General features: G+C 40.9%; 2 protein-coding genes across 2 annotated transcripts in view; both read left to right on the top strand.

Annotated features, from left to right (window-relative positions):
- The window catches only part of SLC25A27 (solute carrier family 25 member 27), a 41,288-nt gene extending 28,061 nt beyond the window's left edge, over nt 1-13,227 (top strand). The window contains exons 9-10 of the mRNA XM_034990490.1: nt 1,279-1,392; nt 13,161-13,227. Of these exons, the coding sequence (XP_034846381.1) occupies nt 1,279-1,347 (69 nt within the window). The 3' untranslated portion in view covers nt 1,348-1,392; nt 13,161-13,227. The remainder of the gene's footprint in view (nt 1-1,278; nt 1,393-13,160) is intronic.
- On the top strand, nt 5,478-18,528 carry TDRD6 (tudor domain containing 6). Its single transcript, XM_034990487.1, has 4 exons — nt 5,478-11,547; nt 13,161-13,285; nt 14,736-14,825; nt 17,951-18,528. The coding sequence occupies exons 1-4, from the start codon at nt 5,478-5,480 to the stop codon at nt 17,972-17,974; spliced, it is 6,309 nt and encodes a 2,102-aa protein (XP_034846378.1). The 3' UTR covers nt 17,975-18,528.
- The last annotated feature ends 1,989 nt before the right edge of the window (nt 18,529-20,517 follow it).

Consider the following 20,517-nt stretch of genomic DNA (forward strand, 5'->3'; position numbering starts at 1 on the left):
GGGGGTAATCAATTCTCTTCTCCCCAATTAAACCAGGACTCTTTAAAAATGACTATCAAACAAATATATATTATTATTAAATGCCAGGTAATGTGGAGGGCAGATTGAGCATGAATTCTAAAGAACTTTATCCAATTCGGGTTCTACTTCTGACAAAGTAACATAACTATGAGCAAGTCCTTTCATTTCTCTTGATTTCCATTTCTTTATATGAGGAAGTGACTGAACTCTAGAATCTTCTAGAATCTTAACTTGCATATACTTGAGGGTGAGCATTATATTGATGTCCTGGAGAAAAAAGCCAGGATTTTAAAAAATTTGTGGGGATTTGCTTTTTCCTGAATTTGATTAACTTCTCATATTTCAAACTTGGTTAAGGTTTATCCAGGCCTTAAAGTATAATACAAACTTTTTATATGGGTGGCCTGTCTCAGGAGAAAATCCTCCCTCACAGAGTAGCAGAGTTCTCTTTGTTCAGGCAACTCTGGGCATGTTACCCTAAGTTCTTACTTTCAACTGCATCTTTAATGCCACATCCAGGACCCTCTCATTCTGACTCCAAGCCATTTTCCTACCCCTTGCATTTCACTGCATACCTGCACTCGACCTCCTTGCAAATGCACTGCTCCACTTTTTTCTCTGGAGATGCTCTTCACTTGGCTGCTTCTCATGCAGTGCTCCTGCTGTGCTCCCCATCTAACTCTGCTCCCATTACTACCCCCCATTCATGCTCATTTTTGGGTTAAAGCCTACTTTAATATCTAGAATTATCTCGGAAGACTTCCACATTTTCAACACTTCTGTGCTCCTACTGCTTCCCTTACTGAGGATGTGTGTCTGTATATATGGAGCAAACATGATAAAGTCATATGTTGTTTTTCTCCTACCTTCAGAATAATTAACGTTGGGTCAGTAACACGTGATTTCATGAGATTCTTTACCATACTAACTGCTTAACTGCATTTTCAAAGGATCGTGTGTGTTTAAACATATGTAATTGTTATAATGTTTAAGAAATATTCAATAGTTAAATAGCTATTTCACAAAAAAACCCCCGAGAATTTAATAGTTTAATACAAAATATTTGGTTAGTTAGTAGTTAATAATGTGACCAGTTTCTATTATTCTTCCTTTTACAGTGTGTATGGAAATTACATCACTATTTTGACCTTCATTGGTAGCATACAAATGCACATTTACCCACTCAAGTGTTTTATTATTTTTGAATTTTGAAGAATACATGATTACTTTTCTCTCCCCGTACTTTACCCCCAACAGGCTGCTGTGATTGTCAACAGCAGCAGGAACCACTTTGAAGGTTTGATTAAAGCAGATGAAGATGCTTAAAGATGTCTGTTTGCTGAAAGTATCTGGTAACAAACAGGAATATATGTGAGTAAATCTAGTGCATTATTCTGATTTTTAAAATAAATGTCTTAAAATGCCTGATTGGTTGTAAAAGGTTTTGTTTTTGTCCTGGCATGGTTTTGTCCTGATGTATTTTTAAGTTAAAATGGTAATAGCAAATTTAGAGATAATTTTTAAACCTTAATCTTTACTTTTCACAATTGAAATAAAAATTGGCTTAATTTAGGTATCAGATTTGAAATCTTTATATTAGCAAAAAAAAAAAGAATGCTTATGCCTTGTCACTATAAATTTATTAATTTAAAATAAATCCATCTCTGCTAGTGATCCAGTTCTCCTATTAGTCCAGTTCTGCTGTGACTAAAAAGGATTGACAACTGATAATTACAGTGTTGGGCACAGTCACTGGCTGAGGATAGAGGAGGAAGAGAACAATGGAATGCCTTGAAACACTGGAGAGTCATTCTCTTCTTTTTTAATACCATATTCTACTTTGATTTCCATGAGACTATTTCCTTCTGTTGCTTACTATTTTTCAGTCTCTACTGGCCATTTCTTTGCTGCATCGTACTTAAATTTTGGTTCTCTGAGGTTCTGTTCTTGGCCCTCTTGTCACTTTTCACTGTCTCTAGGAAGAGTCAGGCAGTTCTGTGACTTCAGCTACTACACTTAAGCTGGTAATTCCCAAACATTCACCATTGCTCAGTAAATGATAGATGTTGCCATTATCTGTGTTTCTGGCCCTTACACAGTTCTCAGGCTTTAGTCAGGTTTTCTCAGTTGTCAACTATATACCTCTTCCAGGATGGCCACAGTCCTTGTGAGCTGACATTTCCCAATATTACAGAAAATACTGTACAAATTTTGTACAAATATTGTACAAACTTCTGTATAGTGTACAAAAGTATCTGTACAAAAAATATTGTACAAATCCTTCCTCCCTGCCTTTTAAAATCTGGTCCTGCTCCAGGATTCTCTGTTGCACTACAAACTCACTAATGCAGCCAAGAGAGCTCAGGACAGCCTTGACTTCTCATTTGTTTTTATTTTTGTTTTTTTACTTATCATCCAAAATGCTTAAATCCATTTATAAAAAAGATGACTACAGATCATTATCTCTTAGGAACGTAGATGCAAAAATTCATAAATGCTACTTCATACCCATTAGGATGGCTATTAACAACAACAACATCAACAACAGAAAATAACAAGCATTGGTGAGAAATGTGGAGAAATTGGAACCTTTGGGCATTGCTGGTGAGAATGCAAAATGTTGTAGCTACTATATAAAAAACAGTATAGGGTTTCCTCAAAATATTAAACATAACATTATCACATGACCCAGCAGTCCACTTCTAGGTACCTAGTCAAGGAACTGAAAGCAGGGACTTGGACAGATAGTTGTACACCAATGTCCATAGAAGCATTTTCACATAGCCAAAAGGTGGAAACCCAAATGTCCATAGATGAAAGTATGAATGGATAAACAAAATGTGGTGTGTATATATACATATATACACACACACACACACACACACACAATGGAATATTATTCTGCCTCAAAAAGCATTGGAATTCTGAGACATGATACAACATGGATGAATCTTGAAAACAATATGCTGAGTGAAATAAGACAGACACAAATGAACACATATTGTATGATCCTACTTATATGAGATAACTAGAATAACCAGATTCACAGAAACAAAGTACAATAGTGGTTACTATGGCCTGGAATAGGGGAGAATGAGAAGTCAGTGTCTAATGGGAACAGAGGTGGGGATGATGGAAAAGTTCTAGAGATGGATGGTGGTAGCAGGAGCTTAATCTTCACGTGCAGTGGTCTGATTTTTTAAGTTCCCTGTCCAGCAGCAGAGCAATACAGAGCAAGTAAAGCTACCTCTCCTAGACACAGACGTGGGACATTGGAAATATTTGGGAAGATGGGAGCAAAAGGCTTTCAGCCTATAATGGCCAAATGGTATGCCGCTGTTATCCAGGAGTAAAGGCCCTGAACCATAGAAGGAGGTTGGGGGACAAGTTCGATAGAAAACAGAAGTCATTTACTCTGTCTACAACCCTGCAGTCTCCATCAGAGTTTGGTTATACTGCTTGAGCTAATATAGAGAATTGAAATCTCCATTAGTCCATGGGATGATCAAACAATTCCAGATGATAATAAGACCATATTATAATGAACAACTTCCTTTCACCATAAATGACACAGTGCCAGGTAATCCACTTATTCTCTTGTTAAACAGTTATTGCATGTTGACTAAAAGTTCCATATCGTGCTAGGCGCTGAGAATATTAAATATATGAAAGGAGTCCTTGCCTTCAAGAAGTTCCTATTCTGGTAGGAAGAGAAATAGTAAACAATTGCATGACATGATAGATATATCATATGTCACAAACACTAAATATAACAGAGGTGTGTAAAAGGGAAGGGATAATCAATTCCACCTGGGTGGATAGTAGAGGAAGAGGACATCACAGCTAGATCTTGCTAGATGTTTTTAAATCAAATGTTTATTTTTCTTCCATCATGAATATAAAGCATTAATTAAATTTGTCAAACAAAACTGAATTTTCAAAGATGAGTTTATCAGATAAAAATCTAACTTTTTAAAGAAATCAAATGATTCTTTTATTCATTCAGTGAGTATTTATTGCCTCAGCCCCATGATAGGTTCCAGGAATGCTCAAGGACAACTGCCATTAAAAAGTAAGCACAGGAGAGGCTCTTAGCTGGCTCAGTGCCTTAGAGCATGTGCCTCTTGATCTCAGGGTCCTGAGTTCAAGCCCCATGATGTAGAGCTTGCAAACAAGCAAGCAATAAAAACTTTAAAAAAGAAAAAAGCACACGAGGCTTTGGCAACATGGGGTTACATCTAACTGGATAGATTGAAAATGCGAAGATTTACACTGTTAGGCCAGGATTATATTAAGCACTGTCTTGATTTTATCTACATTGTATTCGATATTTCAAAATGTGAAGGAGTGACATAAGAAACTCCCACAAATGTGCCTGACTTGGCAAATGAACGAAAATCCACTATAGACGTTCCCTTCCCCTCCCTCCCCGAGTCTTCTGAGAGTTACCTTCGTTAAGATTTAGATGCGGGAACAGAACAAGGAGTCCAGCCAAGAGGTCCGCTGCCGTAGTAGATACAGCAAGAGTATCGAGTCATGTTTCTTCCGCTCCTCTAGACCCCCCTTTTTAAGTCCGGTTCTGTGCCAGCTCTGTGAGTAAAAGAATACATGCCTCCAAGGTTGGGAAGCCAGAACCAGGCAAACAAAAAAGCAGGGAAACTCAGACCAGTAATTGTGGAGAAGGAAGATTTAACAGTCTCCAAGTATGTTCTCACTTTATTGTAACCCTCCCAACAACTCTATCAATGCAAGTGACCGAACGGGCTCATGGAAGAGGGTAAGCAACTTGCTGGGGCTCACAACCCTAAAGGTGCACAAGCCACCCGCTCCGCCCCAGCCTCGGCCGGGAGCGCGGGGCCCTCTTGAGAGTTCGGGCCCTAACGCCCCGGGCACGTGCCTTTGGCGCCTCCAGGTCTCCTTCCCGTTTCCCCGCAGCCCAGCACCGCGCCGGGCACTCGGGGCTCGCTCAGGGCTACGCGGCCGGCCGAAAGGCAAGCGACTCGGGGTGTTCCCAGCGCCCCGCCCTCTGCCCGGCCTTCCCTCCGCGTCCCGCACGGTGGGAGGCGCTCTGAGAAGCTGCCACCGCGCGGGCCGCCGAACGGCCCTCGAAGCCCCTTCCGCCCGGCCTCGCCCCCGCCCTCCGCGGGGTCCGGCTCCCCTGCGACGCGCCGCCGGCCCGGCCCGCCTCCCGCGCCCGCAACCGGGCGCCGCGCGCAGCAAATGCCTGCGCGGCGCGACCGTGGGCGGTTGGTCCCGCCGGCGGTCTTACCAGTCGGCCGAGTCCGGGGAGCGCGGCGCCGGGCGAGTCGCCGAGGGGACGGCTCGCCAGGCGTCTCTCCCGGCCCCCCGTGCCTTGAGCCTGAGTCCGCGGGGCTCCCCAGCGGGCGCGGGGCGTGGGCGGGCCGGACGCGCCGCCCTCACCGCTCGGGGGCCGACGGCCGCGCCGCGCCTCGGAGATGTGCTCCACGCCCGGGCTGCCCACGCCGGGCGCCTCGCTGGTCCTGCGGGTGTCGTTCGTGGACGTGCACCCTGAGGTGATCCCCGTGCAGCTCTGGGGGCTGGTGGGCCAGCGGCGGGAGGAGTACGTGCGGCTGAGCCGGGAGATTCAGGAGGCGGCGGCCACGCGCGGCCCGTGGGCGCTGGGCGGCGCCTCGGCCTCACCGGGCGAGCTGTGCCTGGTGCAGGTGGGGCTCATGTGGCACCGCTGCCGCGTGGTCAGCCAGCAGGCGCAGGAGAGCCGCGTCTTCCTGCTCGACGAGGGCCGCACCGTCACGGCGGGCGCGGGCTCGTTGGCGCCGGGGCGCAGCGACTTCTTCCACCTGCCGTCCGAGGTGCTGGGCTGCGTGCTGGCCGGCCTAGTGCCGGCGGGCGGCGGCGGCGGAGGTGGGGGCGAGCCCCAGCACTGGCCGTCCAGTGCCGTGGACTTCCTCAGCAGCCTGCAGGGCAAGCAGGTGCACGGGCGGGTGCTGGACGTGCTGCTGCTCCATCGCCTGGTCCTTCTGGAGGTGCCCGGGCTGTTCCAGCAGATGCAGGAGCTCGGCCTGGCGCGGCAGGTGCCCGACCGCCTCTTCCGCTCGCTGCTCAAGCGCTACCTAACGGCGGCCACCGTCAGCATGGGCTCCGGGGCCCCGGGCCTCCCGCGCGTCCCTCCCAAGCAGGAGCAGCCTGGCCTGGATTACTTCTACCCGCAGCTGCAGCTGGGCGTGACGGAGCCCGTGGTGGTGACCCAGGTGTGCCACCCCCACCGCATTCACTGCCAGCTCCGGAGCCTCTCGCAGGAGATCCACCGCCTGTCCGAGAGCATGGCCCAGATCTACCGGGGTTTCCCGGGGACGGGGGATGAGAACTCTACCAGTGCCACCTGGGAGGAGAAGGAGGAGAGCCCAGACAAGCCTGGCTCTCCGTGTGCATCCTGTGGGTTGGATGGACATTGGTACAGAGCGCTCTTGCTTGAGACTTTTCGGCCCCAGCGTTGTGCCCAAGTGCTCCACGTAGACTATGGAAGGAAGGAGTTAGTGAGTTGTAGCAGCCTCCGCTACTTGCTGCCTGCGTACTTCCGAATGCCGGTGGTGACCTACCCTTGTGCTTTGTATGGACTCTGGGACGGTGGCCGAGGCTGGTCTCGGTCACAGGTCGGTGACCTGAAGGCCCTGATACTGGGCCAGGCCGTGAATGCAAAGATTGAATTTTACTGTTCCTTTGAGCACGTTTATTATGTCACCCTGTATGGAGAAGATGGGATCAATCTGAATTGTGTCTTCGGAGTCCAGTCCTGTTGCTTGGCGGACCGGTTCCTTCAGAGCCAGGGAGTGGAGGAGGAGGAGGAGGAGGAAGAACAAGAAACAGCTTTTCAGTCTCAGTCTCCTGCTGAAGAAGTGGATGAAGAGATTTCACTCCCGGCCTTAAGATCTATCAGGTTAAAGATAAACGCCTTCTATGATGCCCAGGTGGAGTTTGTGAAAAATCCTTCCAAGTTTTGGATTAGGCTGAGGAAACACAAAGGCACTTTCAGCAAGTTGATGAGAAGAATGTGCAGTTTCTATTCCTCAGCCAGTAAGCTGGATGGCATAGTTTTGAAACCCGAACCCGATGACCTTTGCTGTGTCAAATGGAAAGAAAACGGCTATTATCGGGCTATGGTCACCAGATTAGATGACAAGAGTGTGGATGTGTTTCTAGTTGACCGTGGCAGTTTGGAAAATGTGGATTGGTATGACGTGAAGATGTTGCTTCCCCAGTTTAGGCGGCTACCCATATTGGCTCTCAGGTGCACACTAGCAGATATTTGGCCTTTGGGGAAAAATTGGAGCCAGGAGGCAGTTTCCTTTTTTAAAAAGACCGTACTCCACAAAGAATTAGTTATCCATGTCCTTGATAAGCAGGATAATCAATATGTTATTGAGATTCTTGATGAATCAAGAACAGGGGAAGAAAACATTAGTAAGGTAATTGCTCAAGCTGGGTATGCCAAGTATCAGGAATTTGAAACAAAGGAAAATATTCCCGGAAATGTCCACTCTCCAGGGCATGTTTCAAGCCATTTTACTGCTGAGAATGATAAAATATCTCCTGCCAAAAAGGTAGAAGTAGAACAGAAAGCCAAGACCGACAATAAAACTACATCTGTTTCAGAAATTTTGGCTGATACAACAGTCATTACAGATATTCCAACTGGACTAGTTGTGCAGGAAAAAGAGAAAAGAGTATCTGCTTATTCTTCTCTTATACAGAATTTCTTGGAAATTAAGCCAGGCTCTTCTTGTAAAGGAGAGCTGAAAGTTGGAAGTACAGTAGAAGTCAAAGTGTCTTATGTTGAAAACCCTGGCTACTTCTGGTGTCAGCTGACCAGGAACATTCAAGGATTTAAAACTTTGATGTGTAATATCCAGGACTACTGCAAGAACACAGCTACTCCTTACCAGGGGACCACCCCCGCTTGTTTGGCAAAACGAACAGTAAATGGAAAATGGTCCAGGGCTGTGATTAGCAGGGCACAATCTGCAGAGCATGTCAAAGTAATGTTCGTAGATTATGGAGACAAAGAAATGGTATCTGTGAAGAATATTTACTCAATTAGTGAAGAATTTCTCAAAGTTAAGGCTCAGGCTTTTCGGTGCAGTCTTTATAATTTAATTCAACCAACTGGTCAAAATCCTTTTGCTTGGGATGAAAAGGCAATACAAGCTTTTAGTGAGTTTGTTGACAATGCATGGGAAGAGAATCTCGAATTAAAATGCACAATATTTGCTTTGGCTTCAGTACAAGATGAAGAACTGTTTAATGTTGTGGATTTGCTCACACCCTTTCAGAGCGCATGCCATTTTTTGGTAGAAAAGAGACTCGCAAGACCAGTTAAACTTCAGAAGCCTCTGGAGGCCTCTGTTCAGTTGCATTCTTTCTACTATTCGACACACGATATGAAAATTGGAAATGAAGAATCCGTGTATATAACACATGTTGATGACCCTTGGACATTTTATTGCCAACTGGGAAGAAATGCGAGTATTTTAGAACAGTTGTCCTGTAATATTACACAATTAAGTAAAGTTTTGCTGAACTTAAAAACATCTCCCTTGATCCCTGGAACCTTGTGCCTTGCCAAGTATACTGATGGAAACTGGTATAGGGGGATAATAATAGAAAAAGAACCAAATAAAGTCTTTTTTGTGGATTTTGGAAACATTTGTGTGGTAACAAACGAGGATCTGCTTCCAATACCTAGTGATGCATATGATGTCTTACTTTTGCCCATGCAAGCTGTTAAATGTTCATTATCTGATATTCCTGACCATATACCAGAAGAAATTACAACATGGTTTCAGGAGACTATTTTAGATAAGTCGTTGAAGGCTTTGGTTGTAGCAAAAGATCCAGATGGAAGACTGATTATAGAACTACATGATGACAGTATTCAAATTAATGCTAACATTAATGAGAAGGTGGGGCTACTCGGCTACAAAGGTGGGACCAAAAAAAAAGAAAGTGAAGCACTCCTTGCTGCAACTGAAACTCTTGAAATAAAGAAGCAAAATACAAAGTTGTTGCCTGCAGAGTACATAAGTAAACCAGTAGAAAACAAATTACGTAGTATGGAGATATTGGGAACATCCTACAAATCTAAGGTCACCTCAGCATGTAAGGAAACCAAGATTTTACGAAGTTCAACAAAGACAGACATAGTCACTCAGTACCAGGACTCTGTGGGAAATCAAGGTAATCAAGTGTGTCCCCTAACACCAGAAAAGAAAGAAGAAAGTTTTGCTGAGCCACCTTTGAAAGCGACAAAACTAGAAGCTACTCCTTCAGAGAGAAACCTAGGAGATTCATATAACAAAGATTTGCCTTTAAAATTTTCTGACTTCCCTCAGAAGATTATAATGCCTGGCTTTAAAACAGCTGTGTATGTTTCTCATATAAATGACCTTTCAGACTTTTATGTTCAATTAACAGAAGATGAAGCTGAAATCACTCATCTTTCAGAGAGGTTAAATGATGCTAGAACGAGGCCAGAATATTATTCAGGTCCACCTTTGCAGAGAGGAGATGTAATATGTGCCATTTTTCCGGAAGACAGTTTATGGTATCGAGCTGTGGTCAAGGAACAGCAACCCAATGACCTTCTCTCTGTACAATTTATAGATTATGGCAATGTTTCTATGGTTCATACTAACAAGGTAGGTAAGCTTGACCTTATGAATGCACTGTTACCAGGATTGTGCATTCACTGCTCCTTGAGGGGACTTTGGGTCCCTGAGATTTTAAAATGTAAGGAAATGATGCATTACTTTTCTCGAAGGACAGATGAGGTTCAAATAAGATGTGAATTTGTTAAATTTCAAGGCAGATGGGAAGTTATTCTTGTGGATGAACATGGGATCATAGCAGAAGATATGATTAGCAGATATGCTTTCAGTGAAAAATCTCAAGTAGGACTTTCTAATCAAATAATTGAAAGTGCCTGCTCCAAGTCTGTAAACAAAACTGACATTGACACTTCACTGTTTCTTAACTGGTATAATCCAAAGATGAAGATGGTAAGGGCTTATGCCACTGTGATAGATGGACCGGAGTATTTTTGGTGTCAGTTTGCCGATACTGAGAAACTTCAGTATTTAGAAGTAGAAGTACAAACTGCTGGAGAACAGGTAACAGATAGGCGAAGTTGTGTCCCATGCCCTCATATTGGAGATCCTTGCATAGTGAGATATAGAGAAGATGGACATTATTATCGGGCACTTATCACCAGTATTTGTGATGATTATCTTGTATCCGTCAGACTTGTAGACTTCGGAAACATTGAAGACTGTGTGGACCCCAAAGCTCTCTGGAACATTCCTTCTGAACTTTTGGTGGTCCCCATGCAAGCCTTTCCATGTTGCCTCTCAGGATTTAATATTTCAGAAGGTGTGTGCCCTCAGGAGGGAAATGACTACTTTTATGAAATAGTAACAGAAGATGTGTTGGAGATAACAATATTAGAAATCAAAAGGGATGTTTGTAATATCCCTTTAGCAGTTGTTGACTTGAAAAGCAAAGGCGAGAGTATTAATGAGAAAATGAAGAAATATTCTAAGATTGGTATTAGTAACAGTGATCTGCCCTATGAAAAAAAAGGCCCAGAGATAAAGGGAGCCCTTGGGTCCCTCAGTCCTGAGGTTGGACTTAAGAAACCAAGTGGTAAAGCTGGACAAGAGAAAACACCGTATGTAGAGCCACAGACAGATGAGCTCTCCGAAAGAGTTGAAAAAGACTTCAACATTCTCGAAACCAAGCCAAGTAAATTCTATGCCCCTGACACTGATAACATTTTTGAAGCTTTCGAAAACCCATGCAAAGATAAAATTGGCCCCGAGGTCCTGGAAGGTGAAATAGAGTGCCATTTGGTTGACAAGGCCAAGTTTGATGACCAATACCTCATGACAGGATTCAACGCGTTACTACCGCAGGCGAGCGAAACAAAGGAGATACTAGAACTGAACTCCCTCGAGGTGCCCCTTTCCCCTGATGATGAATCCAAAGAGTTCCTGGAACTGGAGTCCACTGAGTTACAGCATTCCCTCGTCGGGGACGAAGAGAAGGAAGAGCTAGGCCTGGGGCCTCCCATCGCGCCGCCGCCCCAGGGCTGTGACCCAGAAGGCACCCTGCAGCCATTTACGGTGCGGCTTCCCCTCAGCTGTGACGTGGAGAAGCAGCTGGAACTCGCATTACCCACAGCCCAGCTGTGTCTGGATGACAGAATAAACCCTGTGTTGCTCAGAGCTGATCAGAAGGCCCAAGGACCCACGTGTACGGAAGACACAAGAGAGTCAAGTTGTGTGGAATGTTTCGAGGACCAGTGCTGGTCACCACTGCACCTACACGGGAAGAATCGTGATCCCAACATGCAGACTGAAACGAATATATATAAAGAAGAATTTATAGAGTATAACAACAGAGATGCCATTTCATCATTGACTTTGTTCTCTGAAGAAGAATCCAGAGCCGGAAGGAAGCACCATGATAATGCTTTACAAGATCATGTCTCAGGTAGGTGATTCCTCAGACTTTATTTAACTCCGTGTCTTTCAAAAGTACTTATTTGTCTCAAAGATAATGACTATTTATTTATTTTTGTCTTGGTTGGTTTTTAAAATGAATTTTGGGGGAAAAAGTTTAGAACCTGGAAAGAGAATCAGATTTAGATTTCATGAAGGGCATCTTAAATGTGGGGAGATTAAGTTGTGAAATCAATGTGGAATCATGCTGTATGAAATGCTGAATTGTTAATACTGTGTTTAAAAGTAGAATGCTTTAAATCAGTGTTTCCAAAAAGAAATTATGTTTAAAATGTAAACAAGCTTTAAAATCAAGGGGTTATTTTTTTGGTAAGTCTTAAAAAAACAGCATTCCTTTGCTAAGCACAACTATAGGCATGAATTGATGATAGGGATCACTTTGGCAGTTTTCAAATTTAACTATTTTCTTTTATGCATATACCTTGCCATTGATTTAGAAACCCCTAAACAAACACTAGATTTAGGGAGCTTATATTAACCATACAAGAGAACAGCCATGAGTAAATATTGGAGAACATTTATTGTCATTAGCTTTTTTACAAATTACATTTACTGATATTTTCTTGGCTACTTAGTAAGATTTAAAAGTTACAAGAAATGGCTAACTTTTAGGATTTTTAAAATAATCAGTGTTAGACTTTTTATAAGTCAGTTCTTATATTGTTAAATATGAGCCATTCTACAAAAGAGAGAAAGCAGCAGTCTAGGGAGAATGAAAATTACCGTAATCCCACCATTGATAAGCTGCAATGCACTTGCTTGCTATTGTCTTTCACCCTGTGTGTGTCTATTTACGTACAGTTTTCAAAACTAAACACAAATCACAATCGTAGTGTTGAATCCTGCATTTTAATCCCTTAAATATGCTTTCAAAATATTTTAATTCTATGGTATGCCACTCTGTGGATATACTGTGGTTTATTTAAGTATTACCCTAGATTTTTAGTCCTCATTGCCACATTTAAATAATAATAAGTAATAGCCTTATGATAAGAATGTCTGCTAACTTGTAATATGCTGCTTCGCTAAAGAAATGGCTCTTGTAGGGGCGCCTGGGTGGCTCAGTGGTTAAGTGTCTGCCTTCGGCTCAGGTCATGATCCCAGGGTCCTGGGATGGAGCCCTGCATCGAGCCCCGCATCGGGCTCCCTGCTCAGCGGGAAGCCTGCTTCTCCCTCCCCCACTTCCCCTGCTTGTGTTCCCTCTCTCGCTGTGTCTCTCTCTGTCAAATAAATAAATAAAATCTTAAAGAAAAAAAAAAAAAGGAATGGCTCTTGTAACCATTGACCACATCACATGTGGCAACAGTAACCAGCTTTTAAGAGTAAGTTTCAAAGTCAGGAATCCGATTCATATCCTAAAAAAGACACATCACATCATAGTGGTGTTTTTTTGAAGAAAGCCGTAAGGAATTATATTGGGAAGGGGCACCGGGAGAATTTAAAATAAAAATTCAGGAAAAGAGACAAACTCAGACCAGACATGATGCTGATTATATAGGAATAGTGAGTGCAGATTAAGAAAATGCTTTGCTTGTGTATCAAGGGATTAAGAGGTATGCATTGAGGCTTTATTCAATTTGGCAGCTCAACCAGAGAAAACCTACACTCTGAAAGGATTTACTGTTGGATCCAAATGTGTTGTGTGGTCAAATCTAAGAAACACATGGTCTAAATGTGAGATTCTGGAAATCGCTGAAGAAGGCACAAGGGTAAGTGAAGTGGGAGTGTTTCATCTCCAAATGTACTTGGCGACTGTTAAGGAAATTTTACTGGAAGTTACCAGATTAGAAAATGCAATTGAGCAGACATTTTCTGGATCATTCCTCCTGATAATTTGGTGCCAATTTGGATTATGTCCTGAATGTCTGTACTTTTGGTGCAGTGCAGAAGTCATTTCAAAGTTCATATATAAGCATCCTAGCAAGAAACCTTCTTAGGCTCTTTCAGCTCCCTTGCCTCTGAAATCCCATCAGTCACCAAATTCTACACTTTCCACTTCTTACCACGTAGTTAAAGCTTTTTATGCCTAATGCCACTGCCTTCGTTTTAAGTCCCATTTTTACAAGTAGATTACTCTATTTACCCTTCTATTTGGTTTACTTCTAGTCTTCCTCAGTTGATTCTCTACACTGCCTAATGCCACTGCCTTCGTTTTAAGTCCCATTTTTACAAGTAGATTACTCTATTTATCCTTCTATTTGGTTTACTTCTAGTCTTCCTCAGTTGATTCTCTACAACGCAAATCTGAGTAGGGCATTCCTGCATGTAAAACTTGCTGGGGCTTTCTAGTTGATGGTGCTTCTCCCGTGATCTGAAAACCACCCGTATCAGAATCACCTGCTGTGTTTCTTAGATTGTGGATGCCTAGATCTTGCCCTGGCTGGCTGATTCAGAATATCTGGGGGGGAGGACAAGGAATGTGCATTCTTATGCCATTAAAATTTGAGAACCAGTAGTCTAGGATAGAAAAGTCAGGCTCATTAACATGGCATGGTCCTCTAGAGGCCCTGGAAGTGCTCTAGGTTTGAGTGTCCATATTATTCTCCAGCTTTATGTTTATGTTTTGTACCTTATATTAGATGCACATCAAACTGCTTGATTTCTCTTATGTATACCATTCTACTTGGCTCCTCTGATATATTAAGTAATGTAGTTCTATTCACTTGTATTCTATCCCCCTCCTAGACTGGTTAATTTTCACTTATTTTTGAAAGATTTTCATTGCAACTTCATTTTCATTTTGCACTGCCTCTTCCAGGAAGCATTCACTAGCATTATTTTCTAAATCTCTCCATCTTTTCACCCTCCCCCTCCTACCAAAAAACCTTGGCTTGATACCTATATTATTCCTATTATTCCTGCTACAGAAGTCTGTACTTTCTACTTTGTATTGTAATGTTCTTCTTATAGATCTGTTTCTCCACAAAATTTTGAACTTCTCGAGATCTCATTGTTAACCATCTTTGATCTCTAGGCATAGATACACAGTATGTTAATTGAACAGAAGTTCTGTTGAGTTGAAATGTAAAATTGAAGTTTAATAAAATTATCTTCATTGCCTTTTGAGGTATTTCATTTGAAGAAGGATTGCTGTGGTCCATAAATCACTTACAGTTTTTGGAAACTACCAGTTTTTATTAATTTTTTTTTCTCTTGCAGGTTTTGAACCTTTCAAATGGTATGGAGGAGATAGTGAACCCTGAGAACGTTTGGAATGGCATACCCAAATTGGATAAGAGTCCATTTGAGGTATGGAATTATATAAACACTAATTAACGAGAGCATTGTCTTTCATTTTGAAAGATGACTTAAGCTATTTCCAAAGCCCTTGTGTTGGGAATGATGGAGAAAAAAAAAATACTAATACTGGGATAACAACAATGAAAAACAGCAGTAACAAAATCAGTGATTCTGGATTTTATGCCAGGTATCCCTTTGGGCAAACCAGTTATTAATGTTTTACTCTTTGATTTTTTGGAGGGATTTTAAACATGAAAATTGTTTGATGTCTGAGACCTTTATAAAATATGTTTGATGTAGAAAATCTGGAAAAATGGCAGAGTTAAAAAGGAAAAAGTATCTGTCACCTGTAATACATCTATCCAAGACAAAGAGATTGATCAGTTTTGTTTTCTTTCATAATTTTTTTCTGTTTATATGGAATGTAAGTATATCATCTGCATATTTTGAGCATAATTTATTTCATTCTGCGTAGTTTTATATGCTATGTTCTTCATTTAAAATTATATGGTGGGAAATTCCTATGCCATTATAATCTCTGGGCATTTGAGTTTATTCTGTTTGGAGTTTGTTGAACTTCTTGCTTTAAAATCTGTGTCAGATAGTTCTAGTACCTGGTCATCTCAGGGCTTGCCATTTAATGATTGCCTTGAAAAATGATTAACTTTTCCTGATTCTTTGTATGTTGAATAATTTTGGATTATGTCCTGAATGTCTTGAATATTGTGTTGTAAAACTTTGGATCCTGTTAAAATCTTCTAGAAAATATTGAAATTTTTGTTTTAGCAGGTGATCAACTGTTAGGTTCATACCACAAGTTCTGTCTCTCCTGAGTTTGTTGGTTCCAATGTCAATTTACTTTTTTTTTTTTACCTTTTTTTAAAAAAGATTTTTTTTATTTGTCAGAGAGAGAGAGAGAGCACAAGCAGGGGGAGAAGCAGGCAGAGGGAGAAGCAGACTCTCTGCTGAGCAGGGAGCCCAATGTGGGACTCCATCCCAGGACCCTGGGATCATGACCTGAGCTGAAGGCAGACGTTTAACTGACTGAGCCACCCAGGCGCCCCCCTTTCCAGAATTTTTAATTGTAATCAGTGTGAGAGAGAGGCCGTAGTTGGCTCATTCTGCCTTGGCTGCAACCAGAAGGCCATAGTTGCATAATATTATATGACATGAATGGTCAGTCACTTGTTAAACCATTTCTCCCAGTGGTGCACATTGAGGTCATTTAAAATGTTCCACTATAAAAAATCATTGAACATCTCTCTCTACAGCCTTATATTAATTCCATGCTTTTGTTTACTTGTCAAAAATAACAACTTGCTTCATTTATATTGCATCAGTATTTCCTAAAAAAAATGTTCTTTTACATTGTGATCTTTTCCATTCATTAATTTTCAAGAAGCCACAGCCAAATGCATAGATAGATACATATAAGATTCTGTTTGGATGAACTACCCTATACCTGCCAAATACAAGGTAACAATTTAAGACAAAGTGTTCATAAAATAGTATAGATATAATTCTGGCCTTACATCGATTAGCAAATATAGAGACTACTTATGAGTAAGGCTTTTCTTTTTAAAATTTGGTTATTAATGAGATTGAAATGATCCTTTCCTTAAATTTGAAGAAACTCTTACATATGTGTCTACAAATGAACTGGTTTTCCTTAAAAAGTGGATACTGTGAGGTATTAAATTGTACGTGACTTTTCTGGTAATATGTCAAGGCACTGTGATCTGGGAGTCTTTCTGATTACATATTTTTTAGAAATTTTTTTCATCCGAGTGATTTCATTTCACTGTAAGAATATGTCTCATGAATTAATTTCTGTATAGGCCTCATGTACACACACAGTGCTATTATTTGTTGAAAGGAATATAGGAGAAATATCCCTCTTCATCAAGTCTTTAATAAAGGATCTGTGGCTCACCATGGATAATGTGTTTGAACAGTAGCCCTTTGAAAAATGTACCAGACTCCAGAGTTGTTGGTTTGGGAGCTAAAAATTGGAAAAGGTACTTTATTCCCTGTGTTGGATGCTTCAGTAGACATGTTTCAGAGAAATGAGTATTGGAAAGATAGAAATGTACTCGGATGATTCTTTGCTATAAAATCAGATTGTCATACTTTTAAAAGGGTAAGTTTTTCATTGCTTACCATTTTTCTGGCTTATCTATGGTCCCCTTTCTGATTTTAATCATTTTGTGTCTGTAACAAAAAATTGGTAGTAATCCAAAGGTTCCTTCTGTTAGGCTATATTCCAAACGGGGGCAAGACCTTTACTTTATGTCATCAGTTGATACAACAATTGAGGGTAACTTGTGTTTTTAAAATAAAATAACTGTTATCACCACTTTGCTAAGTCTTAAAGATACCATTATCATGAATCCTCAAATAAAAATGGTTTACCAATTTACTTAGATGTCAGTAGTAGAAAAAACAAAACAAAACTCTTTAGTTAGAAATATTAAATGTGCTTCTGGGGATAAATAACCAAGAAGAGGATTTCTTGAAATATTATAAGAAAACTTATTTGTTGATTGAATTCATCTTGAAAATTACATTGTGAATTTGATAAATTTATATTTTAAAGTACTTTAGAGAATTTTCCAGTGTTGATTAGCTCATACATTCAAATGATCTTTGTATGTGAAATGATCTCTTGGAATTTCTTTCTGGGTTTTCAGTTTAGCTCATAAGATTCAATTTGTTGAAAGTTACTGGTTATTGCATGATCTTGTTCATAAGTAGCACACTGGTTCTTAGAATTGAGGTACACTGAGAAGGAAATCAGCTCTGGGTGGCTATATATTATTCGAAAAATACATACTAATGAAAGAGAACTATTTGGTTATCAGCTTGGCTAACATCATTCTAGCAAAATACAAAATATGCCAATTTTATAATATTTTAGAGAAACTTTGTTTGATAATAGGTAGAGTGTAGAACAAAATTACTAAAAGAAAAAAAAACCAACAACAGCAATCTCTGCGGGAATTTCTCCACAGAATAATTCTCACCATTTTGAGAGGACATTAAATTTGTTGTGATAGCACCATGTAAATAATTTTCTTGTTTCTTTCTTTTTCAACTTGAAGGTTTCCCCCCCCCCTCTTTTTTTTTTTTTCCAGAAAAGGGGTCTGGAGGTGATATAGATTTAACAGTGGATCCATACATGTGCCAGTCAGTCAGAAACTGCTCTTAAACAAGTGGCATCTCACCCAGACTGACAGAGCATTTGAGCCTATCGAGAGCATGTAATCACAAGAAGCTGTCATTTTTGAAAACTTTGATATGCACTGAAAACAAAATAGATCTCAGGGTGATTATGCAGTGGATTTATAGTGGTGTTGCTGTATATATGGATCTGGGATCTTTGTTCTCCCTTTAAATGTGTTATGTTCCTAATCAGTTAGGAGGATTTATTTTGCTAAACAGTTTGCTAACATATTACTCAAATTAAAAAAAAACAACCCTATTTTTGTTTCTTTTGAATATAGTGTTTAAATTAAAATAGAAAATTATAGGTTTATGACAAGTATATCATATGATGCTACTTTGGGGGATGGCTTTGTTAGCAGTAACTCCTCCAGATTTTTTGTTTTTGTTTCTGAAGCTTTGCCTTGTCTATCTAGTTAAACATTTGACTAATACTCCGTTTGATTTTGGAAGTATTCTAATACGACCCCAGATGTGAATAAAGTTTCTCCTGAAAGGTGTGGTGGTTTCATTTTATTAAAAAGGAAATATGATTCTGGAACATCTGTGGTTCTGGATTATCTGTAGTAATGGGGGAAACCGCAATCGTCAACTGGTGCTGTAAGTGCCTTTCTCATTTAATTCTCAACCACAAGGGGGGGCAATAGTGTCCATATTTTATGGGTGAGAAAACTGACGCTTTTTAGAGAAGTTACATAACTTCTCTACAGGCCAAAGAGCTGGAGAGCCTCAGAAACCTGATCAAACGCAGACCCATCTAACTTCAAAGCCCATGCTGTTAAAACAGGGTTTTGTATAGCTGGTGGTACAGATCCTAGCTGTGGGACACTTCTTAGCCATGTGCTGCTGACGAGGTATGTGACCTGGACAGGTTATACACGGCCTCTGAGACCTGATCTTCCTCATCTGTCAAGCGGGATAGTAAAACCTTTCTCGAAGTGCTTTTAAGACTGGAAATAGCATTCTTTTCCCTGAAAGATACTCAATGTGCACATTGGGTCATTATTATATTTTTAAGTTTTAACTCATTAGGTCTTTTTTTTTGTGGTTATATTCTCCTTTAGCATCTGCATATACCACCGACAAAGGATTTTAAAAAGATATTACTGAATGAGACATCAGGACAATTGGAAGTGTTATCCATTTCTAAAATGAATAAGGAGGTTTGCTACATGAAGGTCGGGGGAAGATGTACGTCTGTGAAACATTATCAGACCCTGAAGCCTGGTGGGGCAACAGTGAGAACTAAGGACATTGAAAGCTGGGTATAATTTCAATAAGTAGAAAGGAGAGGGTTTTGCAGTAAACATAGTTGAGGTAGAAAGCATATTGCTTGTTCCTGGGATAAGAATAGACAAGTCTGGTTCATTCCTGCAGGTGATACGGATGTGGATTAGTGGCAGAAAAGGTCAGTGAAGATACATTAGGGCCAGGTTATAGAAAGCCTTCAGTTTCATGCTAAGGAGTTTAACTCTTCAAAAATTTTTAAAATCAGAATGGCTATAGGATAGGAGAAGTCAAACTGCTCAAAGTGAGTGTTTTTGCACCCTGAAACATTAAGATAGCCTGAAGTGTCAAATCAAAATACACAGTTACTTATTAACTGAGCACAAGGGGTAGGGATGGAATAGTTTACCAGGCTTGCTTACGAAGTCCTGATTATCCCTGTTCACAAGGCTTAAACAATTAAGAAGAATTCATAGGAACCAGACCATAATTAAGCCAAAATATACTTAACTAATGAGTGGCACACATTTTTATATTCCTCAGGAAACGAAAACCATTTCTCATGACTCCCAGATGTATAAGCATAAAGTTTTATGCTTATATAAACCTCCATATACAGACCTACCTCAGAGATACATGGGTTCAGTTCCAAACCACTACAGATACGAGTCAAATGACTTTTTTGGTTTCCCAGTGCATATAAAAGTTATGTTTACACTGCAGTGTAGTCTATTAAATGTGCAATAGCATTATCTAAACAAAGCAATGTACATACCTTAATTAAAAACTACTTTATTGCTAAAAAAAAATAACCTAACCATCATCTGAGCTTTCAGTGAGTCGTGATCTTTTTGTCAGTGGAGGGTCTTGCCTCCATGTTGGTGACTGCTGACTGATCAGGGGGGTGGTTGCTGAAGGCTGGGCTGGCTGTGGCAGTTTTAAAAAATAAGACAACAATGAAGCTTGCCACATCGATGGACTCTTCCTTCCATGAACGATTTCTCACGCATGCTGTTTGACAGCATTTTACTCACAGAAACTTCTTTCCAAATTGGAGTCAGTCCTCTCACACCCTGTTGCTGCTTTCTCAATTAAGTGTAACTCCTATCCTAAACCCTCTGTGGTCATTTCAACGATCTGCACAGCATCTCCACGAGGGATAGATTCCATCTCAAGAAACCACTTTCTTTGTTCATCCATAAGAAGCTACTCCTCAGCCATTCACGTTTTATCATGAGATGATAAAGCAAGT

This window comes from Mirounga leonina, unplaced genomic scaffold (genome assembly GCF_011800145.1).
Source record: "Mirounga leonina isolate KUSES-001 unplaced genomic scaffold, KU_Mleo_1.0 Mir_53, whole genome shotgun sequence".
In the NCBI taxonomy this organism is placed as follows: Eukaryota; Metazoa; Chordata; class Mammalia; order Carnivora; family Phocidae; genus Mirounga; species Mirounga leonina.